We start from the raw sequence: 25,658 nt of genomic DNA on the forward strand, positions 1-25,658 counted from the left end.
TGCACTTTGCCCGGGGAAACTTTGTTTGGTTTGGACATTCAAGTTGCCATACCAGGATCCTCGGGAAAAGTTTAAAACTGACGCAATGAAATATCCATAACATAGCACTAATAAGTCACAGTCAATTTCAAAGACATTCTGTGGTTTGTAGCAACAGATCATCGCTTCATTCTCCATGCTGTCATCTGTCTCACATCTCTGTTACGCTGCTGTTCTGTCCAGCATACTATCAATGCCCGGTTAACAATTGATTCGATTGGCTCAATTGTGTGAAGCTATTGCCGTATTAATTGGATTAGCTGCGCCCACTCTCTTTACCTGTCGGGAAAAGAACAACGCTCTTTGAATATTATTATTTATTCTGATTAATTTATCAGAAATTGGTCACAAGTCCAGATTGAAATGGGACTCGGTCTGGGTCACGACAAGAATAGAGGATGTAAAATAAATCATCCTTGTGTCGCTTCAGTGGAAGATAGGCACAGCTTTGACACAGTGCCACTAACCATGACCCTTTTGAGAAATACACAATCCAGCTAACAATGCTAATATCAAGATTAAAAAGTAAAGTGGCAATTACATCCTCAACTCCTCTTTTAGTTTAATAAGCAAATTGCAATGTGACTAGTAATCCCTCAACCTAAAAGGAGAATGGCATCTAAATGTATCCAGCCAGAGCTACAAATACCCATAAACCTTATACATCTATATCTAGGAGCAATACATTTTTCCATACGAGATGAAGGGCACCATTGTATCCTGTAACCAATCTTTTTTGACAAATTCTTACTATTCCCCATTTATAATAATAATAACAATAATAACTTTATTTATATAGCACCTTTTAAAAACAAGGTTTACAAACTGCTTTGACAGACCAGCCAGCAAGACAGTGCATAAGAAAAAAAATGAAATAACAAGTGACAATCAAATAAATAAATAAAATAAATAAAATAAATAAAATAAATAAAATAAATAAAATAAATAAAATAAATAAAATAAATAAAATAAAAATAAAAAATAAAATAATGAAATAAATAAAATCAAGTGATAATGGTAAAATATAGTAAACAAATATAAGATAAAATACCAAGACCAAATGAAAATGAACCAATAAAACGACGACATCAGATAAAAGCCAATCTATAAAAATGTGTTTTAAGAAGTGATTTAAAAGAGATTACTGATTCTGCAAGCCTTATCTTTCTTTATCTTATTTTATATTTATTTATGCTCGTTTACCTCCCAGACTACAGGCAAGATGGACGAGAACATGTTTGTGGCAGTCACCAGCACCAACGCAGCTAAGATCCTGAACCTGTACCCTCGTAAGGGTCGGATCGCCGTGTGCTCTGATGCTGACCTGGTCATCTGGGACACAGACTCCATCCGCACCATCACTGCCAAGACACACAACTCTGTAAGTACGGTGTGCACCCGTCAAAGGTTACGCTTTTTATTTGTTTAAAGTTCAATTCAGCTCATTTCCTTTTACTCTACTGTTCAGCCTAGTTGGAGTTTGAGAGTTTAGTTTGGAGTGCATGAATGTAGAGGGGAGTACACCAACAATGAGGGGATTTTTTCTTGAGTAATGTCTGTGTTGTTATTGTTACAGTAACCCTGATGGCATCCATCCATATGCTCTGTGGTGCAGACATGTGATTGGCTCTATATAAAAGCTAGGGTGAAAAAATGTGTTATGAGACAGATAGAAAAAATTAAGAAATGAAGAAATGCTGTTAAAAGGGTCTGATCTTTAGTGAAAGAGTAAAGCAGAACATGAGATAAGAGATAAGCGTCCACATCTGTGTGTGTCTGTATGTGTGTTTGTATGCAAAATACAGAGATAAAAGGAGAGAGAGAGAGAGAGAGAGAGAGAGAGAGAGAGAGAGAGAGAGAGAGAGAGAGAGAGAGAGAGAGAGAGAGAGAGAGAGAGAGAGAGAGAGAGAGAGAGAGAGAGAGAGAGAGAGAGAGAGAGAGAGAGCACATTTTTGAACAGCTTCCAGAGAGTTCTCAGTTCCTCTGAACGGAAATGAAGTCTCAGTGGACGTTCACTACTAGTAATAATCTCATGCTGTACTTATCACATGACCACTGTTAGGTGGAGCCTCACTCAATCCATAAAACTCTCAACATGAAGGAAGTGATGATCAGGAAAATATGTATTATTCAAATACACCATTTTAGGACATTATGTCATTGATGCAAACATTGTCCAAAACAGTCCAACTACAGTTAATCAACAGCGAAGCTATGAGCTGTATAATCAGGATGTATTTCTTTCACATAATTATATAAACATTTGCTTGAAAATATCATCAGAAAATATTTTTCATGATTGGACAACCATAGTGGGTTTCAAAGAATGTCATTGATTGCACAGGATTATGCAAACAGTAGAAACTGATATTTCAAATATGACCACAAACACAAAGATTTGGAACATCATTGCTTAATCTCTCGTCTCATAAAGTAGAAAACATCTCTGGTCATAAGACATGTGATGTCAAGGGAAACTTGTCGCTCAGCCTTATTCAGAGCTGGTAGTGTAGCGTGACTATCATTTAGTACATCCTCTGCATTTGCAATCAACTTAGCTTCTCCTTCACTCAGATTTTGTTACGATTTTGGAGCTATTGACTGCTAGCACTGTATCTTTTTTACAAAGTACATCATAATGAACATAGTTCAACAAGTGAGGCTACATTAGAAATATGTGAAAACTGTATTATGCAATTGCAGATTTTTTTGTACTCTCTCTGAGGGCCTAAGACAAGGGCCACACACACAGATTTTACACATTAACATAATTATGTTCCTACCATTAAACAGACATTAGAAGATCCCAGAGAGACCGCTCTGCAGCAGAGGAAGTCTCTGCACAGGAAATTAGGGCTTTACTGACCTTGCACAAATCCTGCATACAGAAATACACGAATGAGGAAAGAGTTAATTTACTAACGACATGTGTGAGTTGGTTTCAGTGATTATGAAGTAATGTTTGTAGATTTTAATTTGCCTTACTAAAAGACCTAATGGTGGCTGTTTAGTAGGAGAGACAGAACATTTTCTCTGTCTCCAGATGGAGGAATGGAAAGAGACAGAGTGAACTGCACTGATAATACGTCTTCTCCAAATGTGGAGTACGTCCGCTGAGGATCCTCGGGTTCTTACATAATGATGTCACCTTTTCATTTCCTGCCGGCCGTCTTTCCTGATAAAACTGAAGAGTGCAGAAGAGCAGAGCACGGCAGCTCCCAGTTCCAATAAATCTACCTTAATGGATAGTCTGAGGCCATGCCAAACAGGAGCGGCACTCTTTACCAGCACACAGTGTTGGTGAATACTTTCCGCTGTAGAGTAAATACGATTTTTACTGTGCTGTGTCTAAGTTTGTCATCAGTAAGCCCACATCTGGTCTCGATTGGTTGTTGTCGTCAACACAAACATGCCTCGATGGATATAAGGGTATTCTGACACATATACAAGAACAGGCAGCAACAGAAACACACACACACACACACACACACACACACACACACACACACACACACACACACACACACACACACACACACACACACACACACACACACACACACACACACACACACACACACACTCGCCTCAGTCATGACATCATGTTTGGCATGCGGTAAGTCTTAGTTATGTCCTGTTCAGGCCTGAATTTGGACTGCAGCAGAAAACAGGACCGTGTGCAGAGGAAACAAGAAACAATGGAATGAGGGGAGGGGGCCTTCACAGATCACAAACATGACTGGAAAAGAAAGTTGCCACAAATAGGAAATTGGACGAGGATGAATAGTACACAAGGTTGGAAAAATGACATAAAACAAGCAAGAATGTGCGAGAGAGAGAAAGACAAGAGGGTGAAAATAGACAGAAAGAATGATAAATGAATGAAGGAGACAACTGGAAAGAGAGAACGAGGAAGAGAGTGAGAAGTACTAAGGAGGCATTAAACACCAGCTGGATAATGGCAGCTGTTTGTACATGCCAGACAGACAAGTGTAAGAATCAAGGTGATGAATGATAAAGACTGTGAGAAAGGGAGTGAGGGATTAAGAGAGAGAGAGAGAGAGAGTAGAGGAGAAAGAAGCCCTGTTGTTGTTGTTTGCTTCTCCTTCTCCTCCATTCCTTCATCAATCCTATAAGGGAAGGTTACAGGAGGTTTGATGTTGTTGTTGTTTTTTCTCTCAAAATTAAATTAGATTGATCCAATTGAGTTTGATTCAATTTTAAAAATGAAAAATTTCATCTTCTTCATTCTTACTATCACTGGAGTTATTTTTGCAGACTTTTGCTTCGGTGTTGCTGTTATAAACCGTCTATGTTTTCAAATATTTTGTTCCTCGTCCAGGTGGTCAACCTTAAAGAAACTCTGATATGACTCACAATATTGCATTTTAAAGTCAGGCTTGTTTGACAGAAAAGCTCTTTTGAGGGCTTAACAGGATATGAATCTTCTTCTTCTGTCTGTTTGTATGTGTTTGTGAGAGAATATGGTGTATGCATATGTGTCTTAATATGATTGTGGTTCACATTTACACAACATCTGTATTACTGTCAATTTATCTGCTCTTCTAGTCTTTGCATGATCAATCTGCATATTTCTGCCCTAAGTATTTAATAGTTTTATGTCTTTTATATGCTTTAGGCTGCTGAGTACAATGTCTTTGAGGGCATGGAGCTGCGTGGAGCCCCAGATGTGGTGGTTTGCCAGGGGAAGATTGTTATGGAAGATGGGAACCTGCATGTCATCTCCGGCGCGGGTCGCTTCATTCCCTGCTCTCCCTTCCCCGACTTTGCCTACAAGCGGATTAAGGCCAGGAAGCAGGTAAATACTGGTTCTACTTCTGTACAGCCTACTATTTGCACTTTATATGGCAATCATTTTGTTGAGGCAGTTGTCATATCTTAAACGGTATGTAACAGGATGTCCTCTCTGAAAGGCAACTCTGATACTGTTTCTACAATAAGAAGCTTCAAATTTTTAGGTAAAAGAATAATAATAACTTTTATATTTATATAGCACCTTTTAAAAACAGAGTTTACAAAGTGCTTCGACAGACAAGGCAGCAAAAGCAAGACCATTAAACAAAAGAAAGCTTAGACAAATTAAGGTAAGACTTACAGCCCGATAAAGATAACACAGTACAATAGATGAAACAATAAAAACTATCGATAGGATAAAACTAAACTAGGAAATAAAATGAAATAACAAGTGAGAATCAATAAAATTAATAAAATAAATAAAAACAAATGAAATAGATAAAGATAAAATAGTATATGAAAATAAAATAATATAGTAAAACGAAACATTAAAGTGACGACATCACATAAAAGCCATTCTGTAAAAATGTGTTTTAAGAAGTGATTTAAAAGAGATTACTGATTCTGAATAGAATATCCATTGCTTTAGATTATCACCTCATCAAGTGACACAAAGAATTCAGTGAGAGAAGATTAGGCAAAAATAAGCGAGGATGGAAGGTGGGAGTCCAGATCTTTTGGACTGGAAGTGAGGAAGGTTTGGGCTAAAATGGAAGTTACAATGGTGGCAAGAAAAGAGGGCGGGGAGGTTGGAGCCAGTGAACTAGGATGTGGGGGAGATACAGTAAGTCTGACATCAGCCTCCAAGGTTCAGCCTCAGGGCGCTGGCTCCGCTCTTACACTGTAATGCAGAAATGTTCATGCAGTGAGGGTGGTCGAGGGTTTGTCATCATGGTTTAAAAATGATACAGTGAGTTTGGACGTGTATGACTTTCCAGAGACCTACCACATACAGTGAAGGAATTACCAAAGTCTACAGTTAAATTAGTCCCACATTTACAATTTCCTGTAGTTTCTAACTCACTGTCCAGTAGCTGTACCTCATCAGAAAAAAAGGAATAACTAAATTAATTCCTATCTCCTTTAAGTATAAAGAGTATTAAGAGTTAACCCCATTCAACAATTTGATTTATAACTATCTAAACTCAGAGCAGACTCTGCTATCTGCTCGCTTGCCTTCTTATCACATGAGCCAAAAATTCTCATTGTTCAACAATTTCCTAATTTGCAGCTGGCTGGTGATGAGAACACGTCACTGTAGAAACAGTGCGCTGTTTATCTTGGTAGAAGCTTTCTGCGTTCACAGATGTCTGTTTTTAACTCTTTGCAGAGTTTCCAACAGTCCTCTGAGTCACGCTGCTGACAGACTGACAATGGCTTGTTCACAACTTGCTTTGAAAACAAAACTGCTTTTTACTGCCCTAGTCTGTAAAATGGTTTGCTTACTGGTGTGTTTTTATGTCTGTGTTTGTGTGTGGATGTGTGAGTCTGGAACTGGTTCTCGGCAGGAAAAAGGCTCTCTGAAAAAAATGCATTGAGAATGCAATTCAGACACAAACAACCATATAATGCTAAACAGGTGTGGACTTGGTTACATCAGAATCTGTCTCTGACACCAAACACCGTATTGTCTCTCTGTGTTCTTACCCACCCCTGCTTCTTTTATGTCTCCCCTCACCCCCACCATCTCTGCTCTTATTGTTTGTCCCGTAGCTGGCGGTCCTGAGGGCAGTACCCAGAGGAATGTACGACGGCCCTGTGTCCGAGTTCTCCATGTCCCGTGGTGGCACCCCCTCGGCCTCCGCACGTACCTCTCCCACCAAACCGCCAGTCAGAAACCTGCACCAGTCTGGATTTAGTCTAACAGGTAACCCTGCACCATCTTCTTACAAACCCCACCGCTCTATCCCCCAGTCCTTCATCTGTTTAATGTCTGTATTGATTCATACTGTATGTAGAAACTTCAAAGGTCGCATGCATGTGCATCAGTCGAACCACCATTATCGCCCCCTTTTTATATCAACTGAGCTACGACCTCATGCTCTGTGAGGGACAACGGTCATGTGATTTTCTTTTTTTTGCATGTTGCTCTGAATGACGCATTCACATCCATTGACGATAAGTCTATAGAATAACCTAATAATCTCCCATTATCCTTTTTCATTCTTTATGATGTGCAAAGTATGGCATAAAAGAAAATAAGAGCAATTTGTTTGTTAATTCATGTCATTAAGTTGCCCACTTAAGCTTCTTTTTGAGTTTTAATGAGCCACAGCGCACACAGCATTAAGTTCAATTTGTGTTCACAACCAGTTTGCTGTTGTTTGCCTTATTGTGGTTTACCATGAAGTCAACATTTCCTCGACTTTAAACCATACAAACTGTACTTTTAACCCTTACTCATCTATGATGGTAACTTCATTTACATTTTTAAGATGAATAAGCATTCAAGATTGGAGCTCAGCAATTTGGCGTATTTCTGCAATATGCCAATTGTACTGAGCAAATCATTGCTTCTATTCTCCAGAATTATTTTTGCACTACTCAGTTAGATCAGTCATTCTCTGTAATGACTCATCTCTAAGAAATGCACCTTAAATCCCGTTCTCCCGCTGAACTACTCTCTTACGGTATCTCACGCCTCTCAAATAGAATCCTTTTTATTGCTCTTCAAGACACTGTGACTTCTAACTTCAACCTTTTTCTAATGTCCAGCTACATTCAGAGTTTCAAGTGTTTTCCACAGTTACACTTGCTGTAAGTCACGCTGGATATGATTTTTTGGCTCAAGGCCTTAAATGCAAGGCGTACAAGATTTCAGTCCCGACATCTGGCCATGGTCTATTAAGAAAAAGCCTAACTAATGTGAGAGATCACAACACTATGTATTCACATTGGACATCTGTTCCATTATGCAGAGCTGCTGAGTGACAGTCTGATTATACCCGTATGCAAGGCTTTGGATTAGCTTTGATTTAGAAAACAAATGTGAGAAGTTGTTTTTGTTACGCTGCCCAACAGTGAAACCCTGTGCACATTATAAAACCCTGAATCGGAGAAGTCAGTGTTTCCATCCCATCCCTTACGGAGCGAATATGTCCATGTAAATCAATGACAGCAACCTCTTTTCACCTGGACAGAACACAGCTGTTCTCACAGTGCTATTGGCTGTCTTTGGGAATTCATGTTGTATTTTAAGTGGTGAATAACTCATTTTTAAGATACACAGATTGGTGTTTAGCTTTTGGCTTTATTGCGAAACCTGTCTTTACAAGCATAGGTTATGTGTGATACCTCATCGGTGAAAACACAACGGTGACCTCGGCCGGAAAGAATTTCCACATTTGAGTACATGAATTTAGAGGGCTGCTTCTTGCTCTCCCAGCGTTTGTTATGGTTCTGTGTGTTTTCTTGTATGTGTTGGTACAGTATGTGTATGCACTCTCAGAATGAGTCAATCTATTTTAGTTCTTTTAAGGGCCACAACCTGCAGAGTTGATTTACTTCTCTGGAATGAGATGGGAAGGATTGTTTGCCTGGATACAGTGTATCAGAGTCTTACATCATTCTACTTTCCATTTATATGCCTGCTGTTAATTTGTTGCAGCAGAGGCCTTGGCTCATCATTTGGAAACTCTGTGCTTTATGTCAAACTGTAGCTTCTTTTGTTCATGTTTTAGTAGCACTCATACAGAGCATGGTCTGCTGAAATTTGAATCTCGTCTCAGTGGCACCGACATATATCATTGACAATAATGTCTAATGTGTCCTGGAAAGTATTAATGCGAGTGTATGACAGCCATTATGTGTGTCCTATGATGAAGTCTGAAAGGATTGACAAATGGGACAAATTCTGGTTTTAAGAGCAGACTGAACATAAAGTAAAGTTCATGCTAACTATCGTTAACACTTTATGAGGCTTTGGAGGTTTTTTACATGTGCTCCACTTTGCCATGCACATTAAATTCACTTATTTTGTCCCATGAGGGCTCACACATGGAGTTCTCTGCAATGCACCATTAACTTATTAGCATGCAGGTGAGGATATTAGCACATCATTAGAGACTACCTTGATAACAGTGTGCATATGGAAATCCAAGCCTTTTTTCCATTTCTTATCATTATATTTTCTGCAAAGACAAGTTAATAATTCTTGAATTTGAAATCATACTGTTGCATTTCTTTTTCTTTTGTGTTCATTTGTCTAACTTCTTCCAGTCTTTTTAAACATTTCTTTTTATTTCCCTCTTTGTCCTGGTTTTGAATTTGGCCCCCTTTTCCAGCCTTGCTCTTTCTCCCGACTGCCTCACGCACTCTTTGCTCTTCATCCACGTCATTCACTTCATCTGTTTCTCCTTTTTCTTCTCTGTCCAGGTCCCAACGCTCCAGATGACATCCCTATCAGGCCTGCTGGCCGCCGTATCGTAGTGCCCCCCGGTGGTCGTTCCAACATCACATCCCTCAGCTAAACAGCAGGAAGACGAGGGGGGGATGCATCCAGACTACGACAGCAGCCAGAGTGCAGGGGATTGAGGGGGGAGGGAGGGGGAGGGAGGGAGGAGCAGATGCAGAGGACCATGATTAGTTAAAAAGAGCAAAACACTGAATCCTCATGCCTTACCTTGACATAACGCTACCTTGCTCGGATGAGAACAGCATCCCTTTTCCTGGGGAGTTTGTGATTTAGAATTACCACCAAAAGCACAATACACATGACCGGTCTTCAGCTTCACTTCTTCTCAGTATAGAATACACCACACTACAGTGAAAACATGTTCACGTTGTTCTTTGGTAGTGGGAAACTACACCAGTAAAACTGCACGCTATCACATTCAGCCAGATATAAACAAACTCTGCTCCCAAAGGAAAATGGATTCTGCCTTTCTCAGATTGATGCTACGGTTCTTTCACCCTGTTTGGCTTTCAATGTCACCCCTGTTTCAGTAGCCTGCTTTCACCATAGTCAGCAACACTAGATCCCACACTAGCCATGTGTTTTATCATGCAGTACCATTGATTAGCTCTAGATGGCATTGTATGTAAGGTAGATGTGATGTAGCTTTGTGATTGATGTTTGTTGCAGCCTGTTTGGGTTTACTGGACCAAGTAAAAGGTATTTATCAGATCTCAGAGCAGGAGTGCTGTTGGACATGGAGCTGCATGGGCCACAATGTAACATTGGTGACATGATCCATGATCCTTTTGCCACTCCCTCTCCTCTGAGGTACTTGAGGAATACCATCCCCATGTTGTATTAATTTAATAATTATTGATGTTAAGAAAAGAAGACATGAATAGAAAAGGTTTAAGCATTCTTTATCTCCAAAAGTTTATTTTACTTCCTGCACTCCATCATGGCTGTATTAAACGTTGTAAGAAACCGTCCTTTGCATTTGCTTCTAGCTTATTGGCTGCTACTGTCATCCTGAAATCATCTTGCAAAACGATAAAGAGGGAAAAAAGATTTAAAAAAAAAAAAAAAAAAAAAAAACCTGTTCACAAGAAGTAGAAATACACACAAGCTCTGCCGTAACTTTTAATGATGAGCTTTAGGGAATTTTGGGCAATGAAGAAAACCAGATGCAATTAAATGAATAAGTGACAAACGCCTGCTTTCAGATAACAGCACTTCACCTCTTGCTTTACTTTTTCATTCCTGAGAAATTGTGTTCTCGTATTAGTACAAGTGTGGAACACCATCATTCCCTTGTCATCACTACATAGCCCTCGAATGCAATTCTGACCATTACTTAATTGAACACCAGCCTGAATATAACCATGGGCCCGAGTTAGTTCACATGAAGCACTCTTGATCTGATTGTGTTGGAGGGGGGGCTTAGAGATCAATACGTCTCTGCTGTTTTCTGGCAAGGCAGAGGATTTGCAGTGCAGTAAGGGAAGATTTTTTATTTTGTCGCTGTCCCACTGCGTGGGGAAGGAGGGGAGGAGATGGCGTTTTTATTTGGCAGCGGTTGGGCAGAATCTGGGGCAGGCACGAGTGGTGGTTTGTTGTATTTATGTAACTTGGACAACCTTTGTTGTTGTTTTTATGTTGTTTCTTTTTTACTGTTGTATCAAATCCCAGAGATGGCAGGTCAAAAAAAAAAAAAGGTGTGTTGTGGAGGTATGATTTGTTTCCTGAATAAACATGAGTTGCAACTGACTGACCGGGATCTCTTATTTTCATTTAGAAGTATGCACTAAAGGTGGACATAAGAAAATGAACGGTTATAAAAAACTGTATTGATGAACAGAGAGAGACCTCAGTTTACAGGGAGCGTAAAAGTAGGCTACATTTATTTTATTATAATCAAATCTGACCTGCTTCATGGATTAACGTTGCACGTTTTAACTATTTGCGTAAGGAATAGAATTACATTCACATTTGAGATAAAAAAGAGCTTCATCAGGTTGAAGATTCTGTATGAATTTTTGAATTTGTACCTGTGATTCTTTTTTAATGCAGCTATAAATTGCAGAAGCAGCCCTGTCAATTTAAGTGCAGCGCCATGTACAGTATTATTAACACATCCTGGCAGATGAGGTTTTACATGTTGAGTGTCTCTTTACTTTGTATTAAACACCATTACTCATCTCTCAATAAACCAGAATAGCTTAAAACCCGAGGGCACCATATATCTGTATCTGCATCTTTTCTGGTTGTTTATATGCCTAAAGCTTCCACTTTATTAGGCATGATATCTTTCCTTTTATAGTGTATGAACTGCCCATTTATTCAGACAGTGAGTCATCAAAGCTGTGACTGAATGTGTGAACAATTCAGAGTCAGGGTTGAGGAGTTCAAGTTTGATGAGCAATCATGCATAATAGAAGCAACATTTAAAGAGGTTTGATTGTCACCAGCATCTCTGGGACAACTTGACATCCTGTCACAGTAAAAAGGATATATTTATGCTCCTTGCTCTGCATATGTTTTTGATGCAAATCATCTCTTGGCCACCAGGGGCAGCACTGAGCAACACTAGATAAAATAAGATAATCCTTTATTAGTCCCGCAGTGGGGAAATTTGCAACTACTCCACTCTAAAGTGTAGAAGAACACCTGCAAACAAATAACGTTAGTGTTTTGATGTTTTAATGATAACTGTTTTACCTGCCCAGCGGTTGACTGACATTTAAAATATGTATTCAATGAGAGGCTTTCTTCGATAAGCCCCTCCAGGATTGTGATATATGGATGTGACAGTCCTTTTAAAAATTCAGAAAAAAACATGGTGGCACCATTAACATTAGCACACTCATGCTTATAAAGGAGCCAAAGTAATTCCCACCAACAGAGGAGGAGTTCCACATCAATTTCATTTTTGTTCATATCTACAGAGTTCCTGGGTTTTAGATAAAGGGAGATAGTTTGGCATGCTGCTCACATTGGCATGGCCCAGGTCAGTTTGCCCTGTTGGGAGAGTGTAGTATTTGAAATAGAAACTGCTTTGAGATCTGTGAAAACACCAGGAGATCATTTGTTTTGTTCTGTAACTTCTCTTCAGTGAGGAGGAAGAATTTGCCTCACAATATATACTTTTAACCCATTAAACTGTAGGTTTAGTCTAATTAGACATCTGGTCATTTAGTTTTTTGTTGTTGTTAATATTGCAGGGAGGAATGGTAAAAGAAGAACACTGTAAAAAGACATTACAGTGAACTTTAAAGATGAAGCTGTAAATGTGCCACATACACACACATAAATGGCAGTTTGGTGAATGTCAAAACTCCAGCAGGACATAAAGGTAAGTCTCATCTCTTACCCTTTTTTGACCTCTGTTGTAAGGTTGTACGTGTATCCAAACTACGCCAATTTAACTGATTGGTAAGGAAATTTTGACATCATGACCAGAATAAATCACATTAATGACGCTCACTGTGTGGTCGAACTAATTGGCACTTAGTCCCATTGTGTTCCCCTATTTGTGGGAGTTACACACACACACACACACACACACACACACACACACACACACACACACACACACACACACACACACACACACACACACACACCACACACACACACCAACAGTTAAACTGCTGCAAGGTCCCTCATGCATTGTTTAATGGTGAGTAAAGGTCTAATGACATCATAGCAATCATGTCAAGAGGCAGAGATCGTTGAAAGGCAGACTAGGTTTGGAACAAGAGATGACTCAGCAACCTTAATATAAACTTGGGTGGTGTGTTGGTGTTGTAGGTAACACAATGAGAAAGTGTATGACTGTAAAAAAATATATACATTTCCGGAGTAGATAATGTAGATTAGTTGATATCCAGTCCTCTCCTTTCTTAAATAAGCCTCTGTGTGAGAGTATATACTATATGTTTTTTTGACATTCATGTGATAAGCCGAGGTTTGCTGCTTTTATCTGATGGGATTCCACCTAGCATATTGGGGGAAGCATTCATCAACTGAAAACCCCCCTCAGGTCTGCCATTAATGTGGAGATGTGCTGCATCAGCTCAGCCCACTGTGGAGGAGTGAAGGAACTGTGCCTTCTAGATGACCTAGGGAAGAGCTGGACACAAATCTGTTAACCGTGGATGTGTGTGGGTGATAGAGAGAGAGAGAGAGAGAGAGAGAGAGAAGAAAAAGCATATCAGTATCTGCACAAAAGCATATCTGATGCTGAGGGTGCGTTATTAAGGAAAGCTCTGAGACACATTGGAAAAGAGAGAGAGAGAGAGAGAGTTATGAGAGTATTCTGCTAAATCGGACCTTATTTGTGTCAAGATAAACATTGAAACCATTTAAGGTAGAGGTGAGGAATATTTTTTGTTTCCATTTATCTTGTCATATTTAAAATGTGTTCAACGCTATATCTTTACATATTTTTTTTAACCATGGATGTTCTCACCAAGTCCATCTACCCCTCTGAAGGTTACTAACTGCACTACTCATCCTTTAACATTGGGGGGCAGCATAATATTTAGGATAGTGGAGAGCAACCTACACATAACATATCATTTATCCCAAAGGGTAAAGGCCTTTTATCCTTAATATTTAACACCCTTTTTCTTAAATACTTTCATCACTGATGCCATTCCACGTCTCATTTTAATTATACTCCTTATTCAATAAAATATGGTAATTCAGAAAGACACAAAGTGAAATAAAGCACAAGGCATAGTCAGATTGGTTCAGAAAAAGAAAGTCATTTTTAAGGCACACCTTAATAGTTTGCAACTCCATCACATTTGAATACAATAAACACAAAGTGACAACTGAAGGACAACAAAACGTTACTTGGAATGAAATTCACAGGCGTGAAACAAATCTTTTCCCAGACTTAATTTTTTTTTTTTTTAGGTTGGTAATTTTTGTTGGAAAATGGTATTTCCTGGGTAAAATACTATTTGTCAATTCTTATTTAAATGTTCACTTTCTGAATCGGCCACATCGGATTGTTGTGTCGCAAAGAATCCAACCTATCTGCTACCTATTATTATATATATGAACAAAGAAAGATAATCATTCACAAATATAATTTACCCAAAGTATACCCAGGATCACTCCATCTGTTTAACCATCCCTCTATATCTCACAACCTATACAGGAAACCACCTTTGGATCTGTAAATTTACATCAATGACAACAACAACAACAACAACAACACAATGTCAAAACGTTGTACCAATTTCCAATAGAAAAGTGCCAACAGTAATGAATTGATTGGAGTGAAATCTATTTAAAATAGTATAACAAGTGTCATAGACTTGAAAGGATTGAGTTGTATTACACATAGATAAGATCGAGGTCAATAAGATGACTAGAAATTTGTAGAAATTACATTTACTTACTGATTTTGAAAAAAAGCTCAGGTTTTTTTTCCTACCTACAGGAAACTTATAGTTTAAGGGAAAGAGCTGTGTGCCATATCTATGATGTAAGGCATCCCTCTGAAACTTCAGAGGCAGGTGTAGTTTCTTAGACATAGTTTCAGACAAATCTTAAAGTAAATTTTAAATCGTATGAACAATGGGTATTGTCTGGCCTGGTGTTTGTTTTGTTCCATTGCTGTTTTCTTGTTAACATCTTTGAATGTGAAAATCAATATTACGATTTTTTTCCCCCCACTGTGTTATCCAGCTGGTGCTAAATAACTGTGAATACCATCTGCACAAGAACGTTGTTGCAGAATGTATTATTCGATGGGAGCAATTCATTTTGAATACAAATTTTAAAGACTTATCTTGTGGGACATGTAATGAGTTGTATTCAACACAAAAAGAAGAAGAGCACAAACATTATTTGACAAAAACGAATGTCAATGCACACAGTAACTGGAAATAAATATTATCTACGACTCAGCTTAATCCTTGTCTATAAAACCATCCCTAAGGGAATAAGTGTTCACTCACAGCTTTAGATCTTTTTTAGTCTCTCTCTGTGCATAAATGCTACAGTTGATGAAGAAGCATGTGCAAAGCAAGGTTCAGTGCAAAACATAAAACACCTACCATCTACCTTTTATTTCTATGTTCTCATAGCTATAAAACTTTATTTAAAGACCCACGCTGGTCTTTTGCAGATTGATCAGTAATCTTCTTCTTTCAACCACACCTGGTGGCCTTAACTAAGCAACTTCATAAAAACTTCCAAGGTCAAGAATGGACTTGACCTTTTAAAACCATTGTTTGTCAAATGTATGTCAAATTTCTGTTTCGACTGAATAGTACCTTTTAAGCATACGCAAGTGAAAAGAAAACTTGCAGTTGCCTATCTGCGGTCGGGACATTGGGCCAAATGTTGCAATCCTCCCATCTTTGTTAGCTCGACTAGCTAAGCTAAGCATAATGACCATTACCACCATGTATCTGCTGCTATGATAAAGTGAGCCGTACAGCCCAAGCCTACAGTTCAGCTCTTCATTTTCTATCTTAGAGGAATCTGTGGTTGCTGTCTTTAAAATAAAAGGCCTCATTATACCTCATTAACCTCTCTGTTTGAATGTGTTGTACTCTTAGTGTCATGCTCAAGTCATGTGGAATCACCCTCATGCCAATTATTGTTGAGTCCATTTCCATAGCACTGGAAAACCATTGTTGTATTGTAATAACTGCAATTAACCAGAAAATGCAATCGCTGAGAATAGAAATCTGATCGCCCCCGCCCATGTCAACAGCAGTACATACAGCTTTCAGCCAATGCAGACCACGTCAGTCTTTATTACTGTAACAGCTGAGCAGGTGTGGCATTGTCTCCTTTTTATTTTTTTTGGCAGGGGAGCAACCTCCTTTTCCACTCCAGCAAACCAGCCAGAGTAGAAGTTGTGCAGACCATAGAGCACCAGAGTGATGTAGAGGAGCATGATATGAGTGACACTCTACCGAGAGTCATTCTTCTTTTGTGACAGGAAAGCAAAAAAAAAAGCCTCGGTCTGGCATGACTGCTGCTCCGGGAGTCCATTTCACTCCTGCAGTTCTGCAGATGTGGATGTGTTGTGTTTTTTTTTGTGTTGTGGGTGAACAGTGACACACAAGTACGTGTTGTGGTGCAGGGACATTGAAGATGAGTGCCTGTGCTGATAGAACAATACGTGTCTTTGTGTAAATTGCTGATCTACAAGCTGTGGCGAGGTGCAAGTGGTAAGGGACTACGTTTGGGATTCTCGGGTCTCGACTCCTATCCTGATAAGAAGGCATCCGGTTCTACGTTGTTGTTTTGTCCGTCTTCTATTGCCTTGTTCTTCTCACTCATGGTCAGCTCAGAGGAGTCTGAGTCCACCACTGTTTTCTTTGACCTGATGAGTAAAGAACATCATCATTAGGACACATTATTGACATTTTATCATTTTACCTTAACGTTTTGCCTCTGATGGCCAATTATAATGGCTAATAGTTTTTTTGTTTTTGTTTTGTTGTCATTTTAACTTTCCCATAGACTTGTGATGGCCAAAGTTAGACGTTTTTACAGATATTTAACAATTTACTGTGACATTTGGCAAGGCCAACGTTCTTTATTTTATTTCAAATCTAGGCCTTGCTGCAGTCTAAAAAACTACAAACCATTTCATTATTGATTGTATGTCACATATTCTTTAATTTGAAAAAGAAGATATGTTTCTCAAACAGTTGTCAGTTGTTATGTTTCCTCAAAGTTTACACTATAATGCAAATATTTTCACAATGAGACGAACAGCATTGGTTGTAGAGAAGGTGTTTTGCAGGTAATGGAGGTGTCCGTACTTTTCTCTGTTGAAAACAATGAAGTCTCTCTGGACGGTATCCAGTCTCTGCTGCAACTGACCGTTCTGGAAGAGAGACAAACAAACAAAGAGCTTCGGTAACTCCACTGCTGCCAATCCTGAAAAAGCAATAACAGAATCTTGTCCGATCATTAGTCTTTATCAATCCCATCCATCGAATTGATTACATTTGAGGTACACACAATTGTTTTAGTGGCACCGGTTGGAGACAGGCAGTAGACTGCACTCACTCCTTTCCTCCTATGAGTTTCATCTCCTTTTAATAAGATGCCAGAAGAGGTATTTGACCTAGCTTTAGAGGACACTGCTGCTCTGATGTCTCCACCCGCTCCATCCACTCATACATATTTGGCCCACTTAATCATGTTTGGACATCCGGCCCTGCCATGCCAGTCTGTCCTCACACAACTGTATAGTGCCAAGAAAAGTAGACAGGTGCTCTCTCACTCTCCCTAGGCGGCAGTGAGGAGAGAGATCATAGAAATACATCCCCATTAAGACACCGTGTGTGTGTCTGACGGAGAGACAAACTAGCAGAGACAAAGTAACATATTAGAGAGATAATGAAATGCAGAAGGATTTGTTCATTTCCTTGTGCAGATGATGATTTTAGCTCCCAAGACATACCAATATTACCTCTCTGTATATTCACCTTACCTAATCTAAATGAAATACTATTTCCAAATTAAACTTAATCTCCAAACTGGCCACTTTTGTCCTCCAGACAGTCTCTACTTTGGAGAGTTTCCTCATCGTTATTGAGGTCAGGCCATTCAAGGACATTCTCCTAATCCTAAAAGGTAGAAAGCGAGCACACAAGTATGATTTCATGCTGCTCCCCAAAAACAAACCCTACAGTTACATCCAAGTTGTTGGAAAACCGTTCCAGGAGGGAAACGGCTGACTCCCTGCCTGGAGCAGTCAGTCACACAGCCCAGCAGAGAGCCTCTGTACAGGTGCTGTCACAGTGGGGGAGCATTCACTGGCAGACCAAAAGCCATCAACTAAATTATGTCAGGGAACCAGAAAAACAGGAGAGGGAGTTGCTGTGTATGTGCATTTAAAAAATGAAGAACAGAAGGTGTAGAGTGTTCATTATGTAATTATTTTGCATACGTGCAGTGACAGTCTCTGTCTTTACTTTAGGGTTTGTGGGTAATGGACCCTTTCACAGCAGTATCCGAGAGGAAAACGACAAAATTCACAACATAAATACATAAACACCGACCATCGGTGTGCTCGTGTGTGGGTGATGCAGACTACTGGAAGGACAAACAGGCAAACAGGCAGACAGAGACAGAGGAGGAATACTGTATATAATTAATCAAACATCAGTGATAGATGTGATGCACGAGAGAGTGTGACGGATAAGTCGCTTGGTTTGATGGAGGGTTTCTCATTTCATAATTACACATTCTTAGATCTAAAGGCATGATAGAAGCTGACACTAAAAACGCCGCCTTTGCATAACCTTTCCCCAGTTTATTTACAAAGCAGATCTCTGGAGTCTCTTGTCGCTCTTTTTAATCTTTTTTCAAAGATCCCGGAAAAGCAATCACAGTTGCACCAGGAGGTTAAACACAAGTTGCTGAAAAAAAAAAAGTCACTGAAAAAGAACCTACATGCAAGCTAAATGTTTGAGGGACTTTTGCTGGTGATATACAGGTATATTTTGTAAGGGATGTAAGTAATGGAATAAGGAAGTACATAAGGAAATAAATAAGTAAGGATAAAAGGAAGGAAGCACGGAAGGACAGACGGATATATGTTAGTAGGCAAGGACGGAAGTAGATAAGGAAGGGAAAAAGGAAAGAAGCAAGCAAAGAAAGATGGCCCTAGATAAGGAAGGAAGCAAATAAGGTCTGTTCTTATTGATCTTAATTTCTGCAATTCCTTCCTTATTTCCTTCGTTCATTCCTTGGTTTCTTAGAAGGGAAGAAGAAAGATGTAAAGAAGGAAGGAAGGATAGAAGGAAAGCTTGCTGGAAATAGCATTAATGCACAATGCCAAAAGACTGTGGCCTTTCAGAGAGAACAGCAACTTTAACTCTAATCAATTCCCCACCATCTCTCTCTGTCTCTCCCTCTCTCTCTTTATTTGTTGCTTTTAAAAAGGCAGTTCAGAAGCTAATTACTTAGATTAAACTTTCCATTTAATGAGACAAACCAACAGGGAGCTCTGCTGGATGTAGCCGGTAAGTAACCGGTACATTTCTCAACGTTCTTATCTGGGCCTACTATAGTTCTGTCTGAAGCTGGGGACAGCTTGACAGCTGAAATGTACTGCAGCAAGAACTATGTTTAACAATATATTATACACTAAATAATATACAAAGATAAAGGATCCTTCATTCTTAAATTAAGGAAACTGGACAAAAAGCAAGAGGTGTCTGCAAAATAATGGACCCTGTGTGAGTGTGCGGAGATCATGACTGTGCACTAAATTATGATACGCTTAATAATAGTGTGATATAAATGGTATGAATTTCCCACACTGTATTTATTTTAAATACAGTGTTTCAAATGTTGTTTGAAAAGTTAATATATTTAGTTTTTACCCCGTTGGGAATAATGAAAATGTAATCATTTGAAAAGCATAACTCAGATGAGCGCACCATTTACTGTAACATCTAAAACAAGTTTTACTTTTTGAGCTACAACTGTTTGACTGCTTCTGATATAATTCCTGCATTAAGGACTAAACTCTGGCTGCACTTTTAATTAGTGTCACACATTGAGCTGTATCCTCATAAGCACATGCAGCTCTCTCTCTTCCAGTGGCCCATTGATTTACCTGACTTTAATACTGATTGAGTGATACCTCTATGCAGCATCTATTTGCCTAGCAGCAAGCACACATACATTTTAATTACATTTTTCTTGAATAGCTTAATCCTGTCCTGAAAGGACACGGAAGAATGCTGAAATTTTACTTACATTTTATACTTAAAGCTACAAAAAGGTCAAATTTCATGTATGTCCCTTCATGTATCTCAAATACCAGCTATTGTGTGCAAAGATGTTGCTGCCATCAAGGTACCACTTGCAACACCCTGACAGTAGCAGCATAACAACAATTCAGCCTGACAACACTTGAACTTGGCATGACAATTCCAAAGGGTTTTTGCACAAAACATCTAGACCTTTCACAATCGCACAAAAGCAGTTTGAGTTTGAGGAGAAGGGCTGGAAATCTGTGCAACCAACAAAATATCTGAGTTTGAGCATAAACAGAGCTAATCTAAGTGCAAGCATGGGCTATTTGAGTGCGAGGAAAGTGGGAAAGCGTGGCACAATCGGAACGTTAAATCGATGAATCATGCTCTCAAATTGAAAGAACATGCTCTTGATTCAATATAGGAAAAAAGCTCAACAATTGTATAGGACACTTTCCCCTCTGTTTCATACATGCAGGAAAAGAATATGCTTGAATGTCATTTTTATTAAGAGAGAGATGTATGCGTTTTGGTGACGTGAGACCAACAAATCATGTTTGTTCTCACAGTACAAGTCCAATTTTCTGCTGCCTATTATCAGTGATTTAATTGAGCTAATTCTATGCTACATTATTGAGCGTAGCGGTAACACAGAGGCAGAGAGATAGTGGAAGAAAAATGGATCTGTGTGTGTGTGTGTGGGGGGGGGATTAAGAGTGACATATTAACAACAGCTTTGTCGAAGGAGTGTGATGACAAGGGGGGAGAAATAGGGTTGGAGGGGAGAGGAGGGATATGCAAAAGGAACACAGAGCAGACTGAGGGTAATGAGTAAGAAGCTGGCCGGGACCGGCATGAGGGCAACTAGCTTACTTCATTCAATATTGATCTGCTGTGCTTCAGAAATGCTGCACAGACCATCTCCCTCTCTCTTTCACGCACACACACACACACACACACACACACACACACACACACACACACACACATTCATGCACGCACACACATCAAGCATCAAGCTCTCTTATGTGCATCCATCACAAGTGGCCCCACAGGTCCCCTCGTAAATGGATATGGAAAAGCATCGCACAAACGCAAACTGATATTTATCGAGCTGATAGAGATATTTATAAAACGAAATATGCTCCGTGACAGAAAGACCGCCTCATGCTGCTAAATATGAATGCTTTAAATTAATAATGGGCATTTTAAACAAGTCATTTGGAAAGAAAGATGAGCAGTTTTAGTATTGAATTTTACATTGCTTTTATATATTCAAGGTCATGGTCCCTCTTTAAGGCCAAAAAAGTGACGGGGTGGTATTTAGCTGATTAGCTGGTTGCCGTTTACTGTTTTATTTAAGCATGCATACCAATATGTAACAGGTTTCTTTACAAAACAGTGAGATATGAAAAGGACAACCAGATCAGAGAAACAATCACAAAGTCAATGCAGTAGCAAGCCACGGATTAATGTTAAGATGCCAGAATAAGAATTCTGAACGAGCTACAGACAATGGAAAATACAGGCTAATAACACTATACAGCCTCTTAAAATAAGATGGGGAGACTTAAAGGTATGCGTGAAAGGCTTTCTCCAGGTTGGCAAGGACAAATACCACTTCAAACAAGAGGTAAATATTCTTAACAAACGTATTAATCAAAACACCTTCATAAGTGAAACTGAGGTTTTTGGCAAGTCATTTAAAAGGGGAGGACATGTGCCCCAGACTCTTTTAACTGATGTTATGGTGCCAAATTGGCCGGGCTCTGGAGAGGGAGTTTAACAGGTCTTTAAAAAATGATCTGTAAACCTCTGTTTTTGATCCCTTCAAACATAACCACGATTGCTTTTTACTGCTTAAACCTCACTTCATCATTTAAAGTTGCTTTCATCATTTTCGTGTGAAGCAGAATATTTCTAATCCTGGTTTCAGTCGAGCTGCATGAATCAAATATTGCCTCAATGATGCCAAAATGAAGAAGGGGATTTAATCAGGGAATGCGAGCCACAGAAGTCCAAAACCATTTCATTGACTGTTTAGTGATGGTGTTAGTTTACTTTTAGTCTGACGATTCACTGTGACTTCATTTGTGCCTATTAACATAAATGTTTCCTCTTAAAGGCTACTATCAGTATTTCATTAGAATAGGATACTTTCTCTTTGTCTGAATGGGCCAAAGTAGGATGAAGGTTTCCTGCCTGCACAGTGAGATATCACTGATATAAACACACATAGGCCGGTCTCTCCACAAGCAGCTGTCAGCTTTCATAAAAAATGGCGCACTTTGGGCCAGTGCTGATTTCTTATTGGGAGCTGGCAAAGACTGTGCTCTCAGACTCTAGACCACACAAACTGTTCCACTTCTATTAGAAAGGAGTCCCATAAAGTGTTCTAATGTGCCAAAGAGGGGGAGAGGGTCCAAACGTATTAACTTTGTAATGACATTGGTTGTATGTGTGTGTGTGTGTGTGTGTGTGCGATAGCTTAGGTTGTGTGCATACAGTAAGTTGTGTATGTGCAAACTGTAGCGTGCCAAGGCAGGTTTTCAACAGTGTGGTGAATTGTTGATGGAAAGTGACATGACACGGCACATTAACTGCACTATTACTAGTAAGAGAATGAAACCATGACCTGTTTGATTCTATTATTGGAACTTTTGCGATCTCAAAGGAAAAAAATTAAAGATTAAAACTTGGACATAAGCCTAGAATTCATTGTGGCTATTGAGTCCTGTACTGTAAATCTATTTCTTCTGACAAACACACCTTAGCATCGGTTTTGAAGGTGTATTGCTAAAATCTTTTACGTTTGTATGTTGGCTTTAGTTATTCCACATTTAACTATATCTCTTACAAACTGATACATCAGTGGAGAATGACTATCGACAGAGGGCGGGTAGTGACACACCTCCCTGTACAAGCTCTCTAAACTCTAGGGTCACATATAGCAACAGATTTATGAAATACTATGTAATGTCACAATAGAATACTTTAATCAGAAGTATAATGTATTTGTGCAGGAAAGTAAAGTGTGGTTTAAAACAGAAGCATAATCAGTTGTGACAAAGGAACATGTTCCATCAAGTCAATGATTTCATTATCAAAACACTTATCACAAAAAATGGGGGAAAAAGGGATATTATTAGCAGACTAAGACATATTTTTTTTTAGATAAATACTAGGGCTCACTTCAAAATCTGCCACTAAACTCTTCTTTTTATAATACCAGTTTTGTATATAACCCCAGAAGAAGCCCTGCATAATAATAATAATGTCAACCTGATCTTTCTTTTTGTATTTTCCTTCAAGCATTTCATCACCGTAGGTCCTATTGGTACTAAAGATGAAAGTAAACACAAATTACTTGAGGTTTTTTTAACTGCACTTATCCTCCAAACAAAGATGACAGCACTTATAAGGTCCCCACTGCTGCACTAGACCAAAACAAAATCACTGCTGCCTCACCGCTTTGACTACCACAGTGTTTATGAGTGTGTAATGTGTGTTTGTGTGTGTGTGTGTGTGTGTGTGTGTGTGTGTGTGTGTGTGTGTGTGTGTGTGTGTGTGTGTGTGTGTGTGTGTGTGTGTGTGTGTGTGTGTGTGTGTTCCTCCCACGTCTCACTTGACCGGTTGATCAAATTAACCTTTCAGTGATTTCCTCTCTGTTTTCTATAAACACCCAGAGGACAACAGCTGATTTATGTAGATGGAGCGACGGTCTAAAACACTATAGAGCTATAGAGCTAGGTGATTGCATTCCTCGCCTTCCACCATGCACTCCTCAGACAGATGGAAGATTCATTCTGATGAAGGTGAGGGAGGACAGAGCTCTAAAAACGTGTCCTTGAGGTTCTCAATAACACTCCAGACACATTTAAAATACAAACTAAGGAGAAACGTATCTCCTGTAAACTGAGCCAAATGGATCTTTCTTTATTGAATAATGACCCTTTTAAAGGGCGGGTCGATTATTTTTTTAATTTTTCTAAGGTTTTTCAGCTGCCCAGTAGTGGTCTTTACGTATTCAAATTCGAACATTCAGCTGTATTATTGCATCCGATGTTTCGGGTTGAAACTCTTACCTGTGGAGACCCATCGGATCCCTGGTCCTTGGTTTTTCTAGCAAGCCTCTTTTTCTTCTTGTGAAGTGGTTTGGACTCCAGGATCATTTCCTCCAGCTCAAATGTAGGGTCACAGTTTAGTCTCCGCCTCTGTTGACACATACAGGCACACATTTAAAACAAACAAAGAGATCCATGGGTAGTATATACAACTCTGAGACATAACCTAAATGCCGCACCATCACTTAGAAGTATTGTAGTAGTAGGTTGTGAGATTCTAATGGTTTGGATTTTAGTATCAGTTAGTGTTTCAGTGTTTCTGCACTGTATGTGCTTGAGATTACTTGTACATTAATCAGTATGAATGTAATATAGGATACTGTAATTTATTTATATATTTTTAGGGGGAAGTAATCTGTAGAAGCAGGATGTTTTTTAGCTGTCACTTTTCTCTTTGTTTATATATTTTCTTCAAAACCAACTTTGTCATTGCTTCAAAAAAGACCAACTTTTGACATTGTGTGACAGCAGCGTATCACAGTGTATCACTTACTATTGTCTTATTGTGGCATGTTTCTTTGCCAATGTTTTAAACTTTAAGATCAAAACATTACGAGGGAAAATCAGAATCCAGCGCTGCTGAATGTCTGACATCTGCATCACATAAAATAATATGCAATGACCAAGGCTCAAAACGCAGAAAGCCAATAGAGACAAAGCAGACTGAATGCTGGGAAGTTAGGAAACAAAACATAAGGGCTAAATTCTCTCTTCCTGTTCAGACATTATCAGTCTATAAGGCACTGAGGACAGAGGATAAGCCCATAATTAGATAGAGACACACTGTCAATGTCCCATCGATCCTCTGTGCTTTTCCTCTGCTGTGCCAGCGTGGCCCGCTGGGTAAAACCTGCTGCTACGCAGTCGCAATAGACTTAGACTTTGATAAAATCATCTAGTCATTTTTGCACATGCAGCGGTCATTATTCTGCACTTTATTGATCAGGCAAGACATTTACAATTGTTAGAGCCATTAAAGTCGTATTTTAAGCCAAACACATTTCAAGAAATCCTCCAGTTCCTACATCAACATTTTGGAAATGTGCTGCTTTTCTTCTAACCATGTGATAGTAAACAGAAACAGGGCATTTGGACTGTTTAAACTGTGGTTGAAAAAAAACAACATAATGAAGATCTTGAAGATGTAACCTTGGGTTTACGAAAATTGTGATTTGGCATCTTGTAGACCAAACAATTATTTGATAATTTGAGAAATGAATTAGCAGATTATAAAGTCTAATCATTGGTTGCCTTACTTATTATATCTGTCATTAGTGTAGCTGAATGAATAAAGCATATCTGTGCCCATAAAAGCCAATTAAAGTGCTCCATTGACAGCTTTTGTTTCTTTTTTAATGGTTATGGAAACTAATTAACTGGACTCTCGACAGCTGCAGGCTCTCATTCAGATCTGATGTCAGATCCTCAGTCCATATACAGCTCCAGCTTCAAAACAGGGCACAGTGGATCAGGTCAGTAAAACCCCGACACGACAGAGAAAGTCAGTTGGCCAACCAGGCAGCTACA

At 39.1% G+C, this 25,658-nt stretch overlaps 2 protein-coding genes across 2 annotated transcripts in view; one reads left to right on the forward strand and one right to left on the reverse strand.

Annotated features, from left to right (window-relative positions):
- The window catches only part of dpysl3 (dihydropyrimidinase like 3), a 32,220-nt gene extending 22,845 nt beyond the window's left edge, over nt 1-9,375 (forward strand). Inside the window, exons 11-14 of the mRNA XM_054625399.1 lie at nt 1,250-1,420; nt 4,679-4,858; nt 6,568-6,721; nt 9,229-9,375. Of these exons, the coding sequence (XP_054481374.1) occupies nt 1,250-1,420; nt 4,679-4,858; nt 6,568-6,721; nt 9,229-9,323 (600 nt within the window). The 3' untranslated portion in view covers nt 9,324-9,375. The remainder of the gene's footprint in view (nt 1-1,249; nt 1,421-4,678; nt 4,859-6,567; nt 6,722-9,228) is intronic.
- Nucleotides 9,376-15,600: 6,225 nt separating this feature from the next.
- The window catches only part of stk32a (serine/threonine kinase 32A), a 58,966-nt gene continuing 48,908 nt past the window's right edge, over nt 15,601-25,658 (reverse strand). The window contains exons 10-12 of the mRNA XM_054626021.1: nt 24,093-24,221; nt 17,053-17,117; nt 15,601-16,607 (exon numbers count right to left, since the gene is read on the reverse strand). Coding sequence (XP_054481996.1) covers nt 16,490-16,607; nt 17,053-17,117; nt 24,093-24,221 — 312 coding nt within the window. The 3' untranslated portion in view covers nt 15,601-16,489. The remainder of the gene's footprint in view (nt 16,608-17,052; nt 17,118-24,092; nt 24,222-25,658) is intronic.

The sequence above is a fragment of the Anoplopoma fimbria genome, chromosome 24 (genome assembly GCF_027596085.1).
Source record: "Anoplopoma fimbria isolate UVic2021 breed Golden Eagle Sablefish chromosome 24, Afim_UVic_2022, whole genome shotgun sequence".
NCBI classification, from domain to species: domain Eukaryota; kingdom Metazoa; phylum Chordata; class Actinopteri; order Perciformes; family Anoplopomatidae; genus Anoplopoma; species Anoplopoma fimbria.